The sequence below is a fragment of the Nilaparvata lugens genome, chromosome 7 (assembly GCF_014356525.2).
Source record: "Nilaparvata lugens isolate BPH chromosome 7, ASM1435652v1, whole genome shotgun sequence".
NCBI lineage: Eukaryota > Metazoa > Arthropoda > Insecta > Hemiptera > Delphacidae > Nilaparvata > Nilaparvata lugens.
The window spans coordinates 8360474-8376562 of record NC_052510.1 but is presented as its reverse complement, the minus strand read 5'-3'; the positions used below and the strand labels follow the sequence as shown (position 1 = coordinate 8376562).

At 33.9% G+C, this 16089-nt stretch overlaps 2 protein-coding genes across 2 annotated transcripts in view; one reads left to right on the top strand and one right to left on the bottom strand.

Moving 5' to 3' along the window:
* Positions 1-16089, bottom strand: part of LOC111059197 (acyl-CoA synthetase short-chain family member 3, mitochondrial) — a 62117-nt gene that overhangs the window by 42037 nt on the left and 3991 nt on the right. The window contains 3 exon segments of the mRNA XM_039433599.1: positions 1442-1586; positions 4607-4751; positions 7514-7679. Of these exon segments, the coding sequence (XP_039289533.1) occupies positions 1442-1586; positions 4607-4751; positions 7514-7679 (456 nt within the window).
* LOC111052056 (myosuppressin) overlaps positions 2881-16089 on the top strand; it is a 182484-nt gene continuing 169275 nt past the window's right edge. Inside the window, exon 1 of the mRNA XM_039433603.1 lies at positions 2881-3073. The gene's annotated coding sequence lies outside the window, so the exon portion shown is untranslated. The remainder of the gene's footprint in view (positions 3074-16089) is intronic.

Genomic DNA, 16089 nt, shown 5'->3' with positions numbered 1-16089 from the left:
ATATTTTGTACCAAACCGATGCAAGAAGAAGGCAGTTGAAGCTCTTGAAGTATTTCTTCAGTCCCCCTACGTCTCGACGACATTCTGCTGTCAAATTTAGTTTGATCACTTCCTCAAGTGCTTCTACTATTCCAGAAAGATGAGGTGCAACAGGTCTTACACTATCCACTCTTGCTGACCATCGTGTTTTTGACATGGAGTGAAGAGATCCGGGTATTCTATTTTTCAAAATATCCCACCTCTGGGGGCTTGAACTGAAAATGTTGAATAACTTTTGGACAGCCCCAAAAAAGTTATAGCCACTGGACAGCACTCCGCTGCTTGTTCACCACAAAGGTTTAAGGAGTGACAAGTGCACACAGAGTAAACAGCTTCGCTGTTGGCTGATAATATGAAAGCCTGAGCTCCTTTAAAGGCACCTTTTAAGTTACTTCCATTGTCGTACCCTTGGCCTTTACAGTCTTCTATAGGGATTTCATAGCGTTTCAAAGTACTTAAGATAAGCTCAGCAATATCTTTGCCACTCTTTTTTGTGCAATCAGCAAAACATAGAGGTCGTTCTTGCACTTTGTAGGGTTCACTTTCTTCTTCGGTTTCATGCACGTATCTCAAAATAAATGCTGTCTGTTCAATGTAAGCTGAATCAGGTGATTCAAATGGAACAGAAACGGAACGATAGAACTATCCACGAAACCGCAAGAAAATTGACAGCGTGCAACAGACATAAGTAAACAAAGAAGCTAGACAGATACACTGCCGCTGGCCGCGATGACGGCTAGTGCAGTGTTGCCAATGCTGCATGCTGCTACCTCGCAGACTTGATAATACCCACCGGGCGGCCGGGCCGGACCTGCGGGCCACCACAGTACTAAAACCCCTCACCTTTAAATTTACCGTTGCTTTTCTTCTATTCTACAATAGAAGAAAAACTCAAGCTTTGCCCTACTGATTAATGCATTACACCCAACTTTATTTTAGATAAGAAGTCTGTTAAAGGAAATATTGCCCAATCAAAAAGACCACTGATTTGTATTTTAAACCAGACCTAGGGCCCCGGATCGGGCCCCCTCCGGGGGCCGGGCCCCGGGGCTGTAGCCCCCCTACCCCTCCCTGTCACCGGCCCTGGGAATTAATTACCTTTTCAAGCAATCAACTAATCGCTCCCGTTACGCTATCATGATACAATGGAAACTATCACAAAAACCAGTCTAAAGGTTGGCAATATTTTGTGGAATTAATTACCTTTTCAAGCAATTAACTAATCGCTCCCGTTACGCTATCATGATACAATGGAAACTATCACAAAAACCAGTCTAAAGGGTGACAATATTTTGTGACTTATTAAGCAATTAATCGCTCCCTTTACGCTATCATGATACAATGAAAACAGTGATTGGGATAAGAACTAGTTGAAAAGGTGAGAGTAATTTTAAGGAATTACCTCCAAAAACAACAGAATGAACTGCTCCGAGACGAACTGTGGCCAGCATGGAAACAATCGCCTCAGGCACCAAAGGCATGTAGATCAAGACTCGGTCACCCTTGCCCACACCAATACTCGCCAACGCTCCCGCCAAGTGTGATACCTTTCAACAAAATTCAAAGCAATTTTCTTCTGAGATACAGTAGCATATCATTGAAGAGATGGTTATACCCTCAGAATTTGTGTGTGTGTGTGTGTGTGTGTGTGTGTGTGTGTGTGTGTGTGTGTGTGTGTGTGTGTGTGTGTGTGTGTGTGTGTGTGTGTGTGTGTGTGTGTGTGTGTGTGTGTGTGTGTGTGTGTGTGTGTGTGTGTGTGTGAGTGTATGTGCGTCTGTGTACACGATATCTCATCTTCCAGTTAACGGAATGACTTGAAATTTGGAACGTATAGTCCTTACACTATAAGGATCCGACACGAACAATTTCGATCAAATGCAATCCAAGATGGCAGCTAAAATGGCGAAAATGTTATCAAAAACAGGGTTTTCGCGATTTTCTGGAAAACGGCTCCAACGATTTTGATCAAATTCATACCTGAAATATTCATTGATAAGCTCTATCAACTGCAACAAGTCCTATATCTGTAAAAATTTCAGGAGCTCCGCCCCATCTATGCAAAGTTTGATTTTAGATTCTCAATTAGCAGCCTTCATATACAATTTAAACGAAAAAAATTAAGTGGAAAAGATTGAGCATAAAAATCTCTACAATTGATGTTCAGTAACATTTTCACCTAAAATTGAAAATAAGCTTGAAATTCGAGAAAATGTGATTATTAAATTGCAAACTGTTGGCAACTGTTGGTTCTATTAAATCATTCACTACGAAGAGATAGCAGACCTCGTGTGGCACTAGCGTCAGGTAATAAATTTTTATAACGGCAAGGAAAGTTGTGTGAGTGCGCCACACCAGATTTTTTGGGATTGATGTTGGAAATACTGTATAATCAAATAATCTAGAAATTTCGACGCTTCCACAGAATTGTGATTACACCAAGTACGAAGAATAATTACATAATATGGCATAATATTACGACTAGAGTTATTATCATGGTGGAACAGATTTATTGAAACTCGATATTTTACAGATAGAGAGAGGTTCTCTCATCAAGGGCTATTCCAGACTCACTTCTACTCCTCCTACACTTTAAACTGTGAGCATTGGTTGAAATGAATTAATTCATTTCTCTTATAAGGAGAAACGTTGTCAGTTCAAAGTGAATTCCACTATGATTATCAAAACACAGCTCCAGATAAATAAAGAGCAGAAGATAGACAGCCACTGAATCAGCGTCATTTACCCAGAAATATGTCTAGATTCATGGAATTAAGAGGCTCTCGGGAATAGAAGAAAATGATAAAAATAATTATTGCCGTATTAACGATGAAAGCTCAGTCAATCCTGCTACTCCTGGAACAGAACAGTGCCAGTGAGTGAGTATTGTGCTATTAACTTGTTCGTGTGAGTTTGGTTCTAACTTCAAATACGATTAAATAGTATTTTATCATTGAGTAACAAGTACTTTGTGGCTACTTTATCAGAAGAGTCATATTCTGCGAGGTTGAACACCAACGTGGAGTACGGTAAATTGGTAAGTAAAAGCAGATTTACTATTTCATAATTCTGTATTTTATCAAACTCTTCATGAATCTTAATTTTGTCAATAGTTTAATCTGTATGGAAAGATTATATTGATGAATTCGAGTTATCAATTGAGACAATAATGTCTAGGAGTCGTAATTGATAATAATTTCCAAATTGTTGAAGCAACAAGGTTCATTGTCATCAGGAAATTCAGGTTAGGTTTTTTATTATTGAACTAACTTTATAACAATCTATTATGAAAGTATTAGTAACCCTCGATCCCCTCGACCCACTTAGCAGCACGAAATTGTTTTGTTGAATCAATAGGAAAACAAAAATGTTATAGTAGCATGAGTTCAATATTTATTCATATTTAGTTACTTGAGCAAAACATAAGTAGCTTATAAAAATGCCTTATTGTTTAAAAGCTAGTGTCCACACTCCTGGTATTTGAGAAGGGGGCTCTCCATTACTTCATTTTTAATTATTGAATCAATCTACATAATTAATTTTGGAAGCTCAAAGAGTCAAGCCAATGAAAATCTATCGAATGAGGTATTGAGCGTCCCTCTAACTCAACAGTTTATTTTTTCCAAGTTTATTGTTACTTAACACTATCAAGATAGATCGGTTTTTTGTATAAATAAACCAAGTTTCCTTTCAAATAGTTTTTTGACCGAACGTAGTAGGTCTATGTTTCAACTCGATTTACTTTTTTCTGTCTGTATGTAACGCGATTACGGCCAAACTCGTTGATAGAATTCGTTGAGATTTGGCAGGAATATTCCTTTTTCATTTGCACGCCGATGTATACACAAGGTTTTTGAAATTTTGCATTTAATGGATAATATGAGAGGAAAAGGAATTCCTCCATACTCTGATATCACTATATATATCATCTACTTTGAAGATAGGATCAATCAGACTATAGAATTATCCATAATCAATCAGCTGTCAAGTGGATTATTCATTGCATGCATTACACAGATGTCTGGCCGTATCTATTTCTAAAAGGTAGGGTTTCAATATTTTTTATGATGCGTGCCCATCAGTATCAATATTCTCACATAAATTTAATAGGTGATTGAAAATAAAATGAAAAATGATTAAATGAACTGAATAATGCCGAAGAAATTATAATATTCTTGATTGAGAAAAATTAATTTTAAAATAGTTGAGAGATATTTTTATCAGAAGGAAAGATTATCACGAAACTGGATAAATCATCATATGGGATAAAAATTCAAACTTGAACTGAGTTTATTAACATAAGTGACTTTTTGATCTTGGAGAAAACAAATAACAGTTTTTAAAGTAAATTATGATTCAACTGTGAATTGTGATTCAACTGAATCAACTAGAACAGGTGACATCAGATACTTGTGGATGAGAAAACTGCGTGAGGTCTAATGTTCACAGAACTACTAGTTGGTACTGTTTAACCAGAGCTACGTTTGCAAAATTTACTCTTTGAATAAGGATACTTTGGTTATTCATATCAATACTTTGAATACTTTCGCTTCATTGGTTGATTGGTTACCTGATGTTGAAGCTGTGAGTAGGTCATTTTGCGCACTTGTCGTGTGACAGGGCTGTCATGTATGAGGGCCACCTGTTCCCCTCTTCCTCTCTCCACATGACGGTCCACCGCGTTGTAGCAGGCATTCAGTTCTCCTCCTACAAACCTGAATAATATCATCAAATAGTATCATCTAAATTGAGCGAATATCATAAAAAGCATCATACAATTTTATAAAATATCATAAAAAAGACAGGGCTTTGTCAGGAGGGCTGACAGAGGTTCATGATGCTGGAGAAGAGGCATATTAGTGGCTCCACAACTTACTAGATTCTATTAGTATTTGACATATCAAGTGTAAAATTATTTTTTCAACTTTGAGCTATGAATGCATATGCACACACACACACACACATATATATATATTATATATATATATATATATATATATATATATATAATATATATATATATATATATATAATATATATATATATATATATATATAATATCAAATTTCATCTAATCTCAACAAGTAATATAATCTTATAGTAATATAATTCATATCTCAATGGGATGATCCATGGTCTAGTGGATAGACTGCTTGCGTAGCAGCCTTGAGATAAATTGAATTAAATTGAAAAATAATAAATTAATTTAAAGTTATTCAAATTAGATAAATTAAATTATATGTTCAGGCGAGGTGGGACCTTACTGCAAGGGACTCTCCACCAACAGAAGCCATACAAATTCACTTTTTATTATTAAATAATAAATCATTTTATTGTATTTTTTTCTTTATGGCTACTTTTAAATATGAATAAAAATAGAAATCTTAGTACCTTTTTCCTAATTTTATTATTTCGTCACATGTTATATACAGAGTGATTCACATAAGGTGTAACAGTAGGTAACTTGTTAACCGTTCATTTTACAGAGAACTTCAAATGTGCAACTTCCCTTCTTTTTTGTAGCATTTTATGACATGCCATTTTAAATTGAAAATTTTGCCGATATCTTCCAAAATGGAGGACAGCTTTATTGATTTGAATGGCATCCCCTTTTTATGAAATTTTTGGATTCTACGTAAAATTCAAAGACATTTTTACTCCTGTCATTTTTTTGATAAACCTAACCGTTTAAGATGTACAGCCATAATAAGCCAGTAATTCAATATTTATATGATTATGTGTGGCTTATGGCTGGACATCCCAAACGGTAGGGTTTATCAAGAAAATGACAGGAGTAAAAATGTCTTTGAATTTTATGTAGAATTCAAAAATTTCATAAAAAAGGGGATTTTATCAATTCAAATCAATAAAGTTGTCCTCCATTTTGGAAGATGGCGGCCAAGTATTCAATTTAAGATGTCACAAAAAAGAAGGGAAGCTGCACATTTAGAGTTCTCTGCAAAATGAACGGTTAACAGGTTACCTATTGTTACACCTTGTGTGAATCGCCCCGTCACGGCTTCCACCAACAGTAGTGCTCGGCCGTTATTATAAATACTGTAGCTCTTCACTTTAGTATAAGTTTACAAAATATTGATAATGGTGTAACAACCGAAACCGGTATCTCAGTTCTTGATTAATCTGTGGGGAGACAATAGTCAGATTGGGGAGACAACAGATTAATCAAGAACTGAGATAAGGCATTTTGATAGGGTAAATTGGAATATCCTCATGCAAACACTCAAAACAATCAAAGTAGATTACAGAAACAGAAGGATCAGAGAGAGCTGTATACTGCTCAAACAGCATTTATGAAGGTGGGTGAGAAACAAAGAGAAGCTGCCATCAAGAGAGGAGTAAGGCAGGGTTGTAGTTTGTCACCGCTTTTGTTCAATATCTATGTAGAACAGGCTGTCAATAAATGTAAGGAATATTGTTCAGGAATCAAGGTAAATGGATTAAGAGTGCAAATGCTCCACTTTGCAGACGATATTGCAATAGTGGCACAAGATAAAGGTAATCTAGAGAGAGCACTGAATACCTTGCATGACATTCTCAAGAATGAATTTTACATGGAGATAAATAAGGCTGAGACAGAAGTGATGATCTGCTCCAAGAATCCTGATTTTGAAATAGTAGAGATAGAGAATAACACCATCAAACAAGTAAAAAAAATTAAATACTTAGGTAGCATTATTTCAGAGGATGGAAAAGACAAAGAAGACATAAAGCGCCGTATAAGAGAAGCCAAGGCCATTTTCATCAATAAACGGAATGTGCTTTCCTCCAAAAGTCTGAATTTGGTTTTGAGAAAGAGACTTATAAAGAGTTGTATCTGGAGTATTGCACTATTAATATGGCTCAGAGACATGGACTATCGATAAGGCGGAAGAAAAGGCAATTAATGCATTTGAAGTATGGTGTTGGAGGCAAAGGGCTGAAGAGACACAAAAAACTCTATTGAAATCTCTTAGGGACAGACGGCATTCTTGGATAGGACATATTATAAGACACAGCGAATTCACGCTAACAATACTGGAAGGTGTAATCAGTGGACAACAGGCTCGTGGAAGACCCCGGCTACAATATTTGAAGCATATAACCCGGGATCTTGTGGTCCAGAGCTATACCCAACTAAAACAGCTGGCTCTGGACAGACAGAGATGGAAAGCTGCCAACCAATCGGACGATTGAAGCAGAAGAAGAAGATGGGGTTTCATATCCATATATAATAATTATATATCTCTGAGTGGACACCACTAAATTAAAAAAGAAAAGGTCGAATAACCAGGAAACTCAATGCAGAATCGATAACTGTGAAATAGCCTGCGGTATCTTGCAAGTGTAGAAGCGTACTTTGCAGATGAAATATCAAAAACAAGACACTAAAACTGAATGAAAACTGAAACTCTAAACACTAAAACCATAAAATAAGGAATATTTCTATTATGTCTGCTAAAACTAACTCATGTTTTACCATTTTGTGAATGGTTCGTCAGTGTTGTCGAGTACTTTTGTCCAAGGCTTGGACCAGCTGAGAGCACGTCCAACCTCCGCCCAAAACTCTTCAGGCTCCTCTAAACTCCTACGAAATGCCTCGAAGTATTTATCACTGTAATACTGGCTTGGAGATCCAATGAAATCTGGAAAGAATGGAAACAAGCTATGAGTGGAATTACAGATTCACTGAGCTATGTTATTCTTATTTCAAATCGGATAGAGGATGGTTTCAACTAGTTTACAGTAGATTATCCTGAATCGCTTCCATGCAGTCTCAAACCAAAATTAATTAGTCTCAAACTAAATAAACACATAAATTAATGGCATGATAACACAGTAGTCACTGTAGTTTACAGTGATATGTAGAATACAGTAGTCACTGTAGTTTCTACAGTTGTAGAAATTAGTAGTTATAATTTGTATTCGTATTCTATTACGAATTAATCTATTTCAAAGGGTACTATAATTCTATATTTTATAAATACAATAAAGTAGCCCTGAACTCATACATTTCAAGAGGAGAGTACAGATCTAATCTATAATAATAAAGAAAAGAATTGGCTTATACAGGTACGTAATAGGTAATTCACGTATGACGCATCATGACGTCTGAACTACTGGACTGATTAGCTTGAAATTTTGCATATAGATTCTGAACTGACCGAGGATGGTTATAGGCCTATTTTCAATTCTTCAAGATTTCATTACGTCAAGTTCTCAGTTTTTCAAGTTCTCAATTGGACAAATTAAACTTTGCTTGAGAGTGTATTCAACGTTTTTTTCTATCTAAGCCAATATTTTCTCATCTCGTACTTGTACAAGTACGAGATGAAAAATCAAGAATGACGTCTGAACTACTGGACTGATAAGCTTGAGATTAAGCATATCAATTCTTAATATTCACCGAGGATGGTTATAGGCTTATTAAAGATTCTTAAAAATTTCATTAGGTAGAGTTTTCAGTTTGTTAAGTTTTATAATATACCCTTGCGAAGTACGGGTTTTCTGCTAGTTACTAATAAGTTACATCAGAAATAGATTCATTGCAGGTTGATAAAAAAGTTGAGTTATCCTTTCTGAGTAGTTGTAAAAGTGATATTGTGGTTGTTATCTGTTGTAATAAATTGAAAGTCTATATGTTGTCCAACCACAGATTCATTAAAAACCGAAATACCGTTCCTGATTGCTACAAAATTATCAATTTCTGCTGAAGGCTGAATTCCCTCATCCGTTTCCTAGTTTCCTTAAGTAAAAATATATTGCACTCAAAAAAATTTAGCTCAATAAGCTATCAAGTGTTGGAATTCAATAAGCTCTTGCTTACAAGATTACTCGCTTTCTAATCTTGGAATTCGTCAATTATAAATTCATCAAGTAAGCTATTCCCTGATTTCCTTAGCCTGAAATCACTTTCTCGGAAATTCGTAATTGGAGCACAAGCTGAATTTTCAGGCCTACATTTGCTATTTGCTGTAGGTCGGAGCACAGATAAAATAAGTAATCAGTGATTACTAAGTCCTCTCTGGTCGAAGGGACATAATCATTTTTCCTCCTATACATTCATGATAAGCCACTTTTGACAATTAGAAACCTTGATAAATTTATCGACAGGCTCTTTATTATATTCTTTGGAATCTTATACTCTCTTATAAGCTGTATACAAAGACTGGATTCTCCTTCTAATAAAGTAGCGTTCTCTTGGATCTTGTTCGTTGTCTCTCACACATAATTTAATTATTGCACGTTCCATTCAACAGAAACAATTGACAAATGGAGATTTCAGGCTCATTCCTCTCCATTCACATCACAAAACCATGAATATCCATATTATCAACATTACAGGCGGATAGAATTTCCCGTTCATGAACTGAATTCGTTTAATTTGATAGGTTCAAATAATCTTATTGTTACAGATGTTTCATGATTTTAAATATAGTTATTATTCGTTAAATACTGCTCACGACGATTAGCCAACTGCCCAATAAGCCAACGACTGATTTTTACTCCCATTTCTCCTCCACCCACTTCCCATTGTAAAGTGGGTAAATTACAAGATTATAAAGTACCATTGTAAAGTATACCCCTCTCCATCACATTGTAAAATTATAAAACTTCCATATTCACATTCCGGAAGGATAGAATTTTCCGTTCAAAAAATGAATTCGCTTCATTTGATACCAATAATCATATTGATACAGATATTTTCTGATTTCAAATATAATAATAATTATCCGTTTAATACTGCTCACAATTCGGAACAAAAGTAGTTTTCACCGTAGTTTGAATCAAAGTCTAAATTTTAATCCCATTTCTCTTCCACCCACTTCCCAGTCATCTCGATCACATTGCAGAATTATATAACTTCCATATTCACATTTCAGAAGGAAATAATTTTCCGTTGATGAACAATAATAAACATTATGATTATAACAATATGATTATTGGTATCAAATGTAGCAAATTCATTCATCAACGGAAAATTATTTCCTTCTTCTTCTTCATCATGAAGGCAAGAAGAAGAAGAAGGAAATAATTTTCCGTTGATGAATGAATTTGCTACATTTGATACCAATAATCATATTGTTACAGATATTTTATGATTTCAAATATTATTATCCCTTCAATACTGTGGTTTTTACTGGAGTTCAAGTGAAGTCTGATTATAACTCCCTCCCATTTCTCCTCCACCCACTTCTTTCAACTAAGCTATTAACTAAATCCTACCCTTGTCACACACCACGCATTTCAGTAACCTTATCAGTGATACGTGATAAATAATCTGAAAATATTTTTTTTCTTCTGAAATTCAGTGCGTGCTCTCGACATATTAATTAACACTCGATACGAGGGAAGCAATATCACCAGTTAATTAATGTCATGAAATTAATATTTGTTTCATAATCTTCAAGAAGTTTGAGCTCCTTGATCGGTAATCTGCAGTTGATAGGTGTGGAGGTGTTGTATACCTCGATAGAATCACGGAAATCTCTGACGTCATTGAGGACATTGACCTTCAACTTTTCAGATGCAGGGAGTATCTACTCTCACATTAATCAATGTGTTGATACTGGCTTTATTCTTTTGAAGCTTGGGTTAATTTCATATTCCATACTCTAGAGTATCACAACTCTCAAATAGTTATACACAAGTCGTAATAATAATAATAATAATAATAATAATAATAATTTTTTTATTCAAATTTTTCTCACATTACATAATATGATAGTTTACATTAGAGTGATCATAAAATAATAGCATCTTATATTTTATCACATATTTCGTGAGAATCTATTTAGATATCCATAATATAATAATAACAATAATAATGATAACTGTACGAACTGAAAGAATTAATTTAGATCTCCTATTATTATTAAGATTTTGTGGCTACCCCATGAAGTTAATTTTAGCTTATATTGGGGTGTTGTTTTAATACATTATTTATCAGATTTGCTAGAGGTTTATAACATAATATAATTCCTTCTTCTTCTTGTATTTTTTACGATGTTTACATTTATATGTTAAATTTAGTTATATGTTGATCTTCTATTGATTTGTTATGAAATAGCTCTTCATTTCTCTTTTAACTTCTGCGTATGTGTTGAGGCTCTTGAGGTGATTGGGGATGCTGTTGAGGATGTTCGGTACAAAGTATTCCGGTATAGCCTTTCCCATTTCTGTATAAAAGTCTGGTGTTCTATAATGCAAGTGTCTTGTATTGTATCTATTTTGATTGGTCTGTCTATAATTATTTTCGAAGTAGTATTTCTGTAGTATTATGAATTTGTAAAAGTTTTTGAAGTTGAGTATCTGTATTGCATTTGTGTCTAGATTCTGGAAAAAATGTCTTCTTATTCTGTCAGTCAGTTAATATATTATTTAATGATAATAATAATAATATAATAATAATAATTTTTTTATTCAAATTTTTCTCACATTATATAATATGATAGTTTACATTAGAGTGATCATAAAATAATAGCATCTTATATTTTATCACATATTTCGTGAGAATCTATTTAGATATCCATAATATAATAATAACAATAATAATGATAACTGTACGAACTGAAAGAATTAATTTAGATCTCCTATTATTATTAAGATTTTGTGGCTACCCCATGAAGTTAATTTTAGCTTATATTGGGGTGTTGTTTTAATACATTATTTATCAGATTTGCTAGAGGTTTATAACATAATATAATTCCTTCTTCTTCTTGTATTTTTTACGATGTTTACATTTATATGTTAAATTTAGTTATATGTTGATCTTCTATTGATTTGTTATGAAATAGCTCTTCATTTCTCTTTTAACTTCTGCGTATGTGTTGAGGCTCTTGAGGTGATTGGGGATGCTGTTGAGGATGTTCGGTACAAAGTATTCCGGTATAGCCTTTCCCATTTCTGTATAAAAGTCTGGTGTTCTATAATGCAAGTGTCTTGTATTGTATCTATTTTGATTGGTCTGTCTATAATTATTTTCGAAGTAGTATTTCTGTAGTATTATGAATTTGTAAAAGTTTTTGAAGTTGAGTATCTGTATTGCATTTGTGTCTAGATTCTGGAAAAAATGTCTTCTTATTCTGTCAGTCAGTTAATATATTATTTAATGATAATAATAATAATAATAATGTCGAGTGACCTAGCTGGCTCAGGTCTGGTGTCAGAGTTCTCAGGTCACAACTGATCAATTTCAGGGTCTCTGACATCACCTAACAACTGCTCTTTAGGCAGCCGGGACCGACGACTTAACGTGTCCATCCGAAACACGAGAGTGACTAGAGATAAATAAGACTTGTGAACTTGTGACTTGTACACAAGTCGTATTACACACTACACAAGTCGTACTACTCTCACTCATTTATCAATTTTTTTAAACTGGCTACATCCTTTTAAAGCTTGGGTTAATTCCATCTTTCATACTCTAACCAGTAAAAACGTTTAGTCAAGAGCAATATTTTGAAATATTTTAAATTCTTCATTGGGCCTACACATTGATTACTGATTCAACTTGTACCTATCAAATCTCTTAAACAAATCTCTAAAACCTACCAGTTCCTTCTAAAACCAATTGGTGGTGGGGATGAGGGTTTTGGCTGTAGGAAGATTATCTTCATCTCATCTTCACTACAGGGATTAGGTTTATTAATTAACCTGTTCCGGTACTCATCTCTTTCTTGGCCTCCCTACATTCCTTTTTTCAGAAGAACCATCGTTTTTGACTTCAAGAGGCATTCTTCCAGGTGGCATTCTATCCAAATGATTGCACCAGTTGCGTCTATTTTGTATAATTCTTTCATGCAGAGGCTGAGCAACTGATGTAGGATGCAAAACTATTGTAGGAAGATAATATTGACGGATAACTAATTAACAAATTATTTCGCCTTTAAATATTCAATTTACTTTGTCTGTAACTAAACCTACCAGTTTCTTCTACAATAAACTGCTGGTAGGTATGAGGGTTTTAGCTTGATGTAGGAAGATACTACGTGGTGTTCAACTACTTGATTCGATTTTGCTTTTTTATTGTCAGCAAGTATGCACAAGCTTGAAGAACTATAAAACATGATAGAGTGAATGCATTCCAACCATATTTCTCGTTGAAGCTAAATGTATATAATATGTATGCACTGCGTTGGTGAATATTGTGTGAATAGAATTGAGCTTGCTCTTGTGAATGTGATTTCATCATATTATTATTATTAATTTTTCTCCGTACATGAAGCTTTTTGTAGTTATTTCAATAGGATTGTTACGATTCTTATCAATAGGATTCTTGAAGGAATAAGACTTTGATATTGTCAATACCACTTTTATTTATTCGAAAATTAATTCATAATTCAGAACCAGGTTTCATGGTAAAACCTACCACATCTTCAGCTGAACTAGCATGTTTGTTGTTGTTGGAGGAACAGGAAATTCAATTATTGTAGGTGTATGTGTTAGGATTGTTTAGCATAGTTTAATTTCATTATTAATCCATCCATTCCCACTAACAACTTTCATTCTCCTTCCCTTTTACAATCCCAACACATAACCTGAAATTGAATTTCCTGTTCCAACAAACATGCTAGTTCAGCTGAAGATGTGGTAGGTTTTACCATGAAACCTGGTTCTGAATTATGAATTAATTTTCGAATAAATAAAAGTTGTATTGACAATATCAAAGTCTTATTCTTTCAATCATGGAGAAATATTATAACATCTCATACCATAAAATCAAATTATTAATAGGATTCTTATTTCATGTGAACTACGAATCTCATATCTACTGAATAGGAAGACTGGATATTGCTATATATCCAACTTAATATACTCTCCCTAATTCGAATTTTATCTCCCAACTCTCTTCTTATTCTGATTTCGGATTTGTAAGAAGTAGATAATATCAATTTTATCACGTGTTCTACATGTAAGCACGAGTGCGCAAAGGTATAAGTGGCAATATTCACAAAATACTGAGCATTTCAATAGTATTGTGAGAAAATCAAACATGAAGATGATTCGAGTTATTAATATTATTGATTATAAGAAGAGTTTTTGCACATACTTCTATCAAGACTCGGAAGAGAAACAGTTTTGGGCTAGGCCTGTTGGTCTTATTCTAATCATGTATATGATTTGAACATAAATGAAGGAATTATGAGTGTAAAATAAATATATAGAGAGTATACATTGAACAATGGCCCATATGAATAAAACCAGAGCAAATGCTCATGAGCAAGAGCATGGAGCATAAGGTTTTGTTCATGAGCAAAAGGTAGAAGCAAAAGCATTTGCTCATTTTTATATGAATAAGCTTTACCTTATACTCTCACCTTATGCTCCTGAGCTCTGGAGCAAATGCTCACGTATTTTAAAGATTTTTCATCAGCTGATTCGCTTTTGTAGCCTTACTTTGTTTTTATAGCTCACGGAAGCGCTAAATATGCAAGTAGGGGGCACCGTTTGTGTTTGCGTTGTTTTCTATTTATGAATAGAGTTTTAGGTTAGTTGAGTTTAGAATTTTGAAATAATAGCGTGAAAAAATGTCATCTCTATAATAATCTTCAGCATATTCTTATAATATCAATAGCCTTCTTATAATCGTCTACACTCTCATCTTTTGTATTTATTCTTTTGTAGGAATGATGGTGATATATTATTTTTCAGCATATTCTTATAATATCAATAGCCTTCTTATAATCGTCTACACTCTCATCTTTTGTATTTATTCTTTTGTAGGAATAATGGTGATATATATCATGGTTGAATCTTAAATGAATTTTATAATTCTCAACTATTGGTTGTGATCGTATCTAGTATAGTTTCCTCTTCCTCATACGAATTAGTTGAGCCATTTTACTATGAGCAAAAGGCGATAAGCTGCTCTAGACTAGACTCACCTTTTCGAAGCATTTGCTTCAAAAGTTGAGCAAATGCTCTAGTTTATTCATACAATTTTGAGCATAAGCTTTTACTTTTGAGCAAATGCTCAAACTATTTTTTTGATGAGCATGAGCAAAAGGTTTTGCTCACGTTTATTCATAGAAAATGAAGCAAATGCTCGATATTTAAGAAGTATAAGCAAATGCTCATTTTTATTCATATGGCCCAATAAGTAAAGTCAATAGGAAATATATTTTCCACAATGAATGTAAATGTACAATATCATTGATTAGAAAATCCGATACTGAAATAACTTCAACATGGAGAACTCAAAGATTAATTATTTGAAGATTAAAGATTAATTATTTAAAGATTAAAGATTAATTATTTATTCTAGTTCTACTAAGAAATGAGAATTTGAACTACTTAGAAATCATTGTTAGTTGGCCATGACATGTTATAACTAAAATAGAGCATCTATCATAAATAATTCATAGTGTTCCCCCACGCACTTCCGAATATTTTGACTTCTTCCTTCCATCTTTCATCCCACGAATGAGGGAAGTGTGTCAAAGTGGGACACGGGAAAACAGGAATCGATGAATGTAAAACGGTGCATTATCTATTCATTGTTTATCTCGAAGGGGAAAAATGATTTGAAATCTTGAAACAGGTTTTGTCTATCACAATATCTTCAGGGTTTTAGTGTAGTGCCTTTTTCGCTTGTTAATGCCCCCTAGATTACACATGAGATTGATGTTCCTCAATGATAGAGCTTCATTGTTAATATTGTATGACTGAAATGAATCTGAAATAACAAAATCTAGTTTTCTCTGATGAGCGTAGCGAAGTTCAAGTCTAGTTTTATCGCAAGTTTTTCTTCTTTGTTGATGTACTTCTCATTGTTATCCTATTTTCCATTCTATAATCTTTCAGCACTTCTATACATTCAATTTGCTACTTGTGAAAATGTATTGTTTTTCTAGTAGCTACTATGTTAACAGCGTATTAGGGCTGTGCAAAGGCTGAAAATAAACTTTCTACTCGTGATATTTTTCAAAGTTTCTCGATTTGTATATCATCAAGCTATCAAAATGAAAACGTTTTCTCAGGAAAACATTTTTTCCGATCATTACTTTTTGAGATATGAGCTCCTGAAGTTTGAATTTTTGGGACAGAACATTT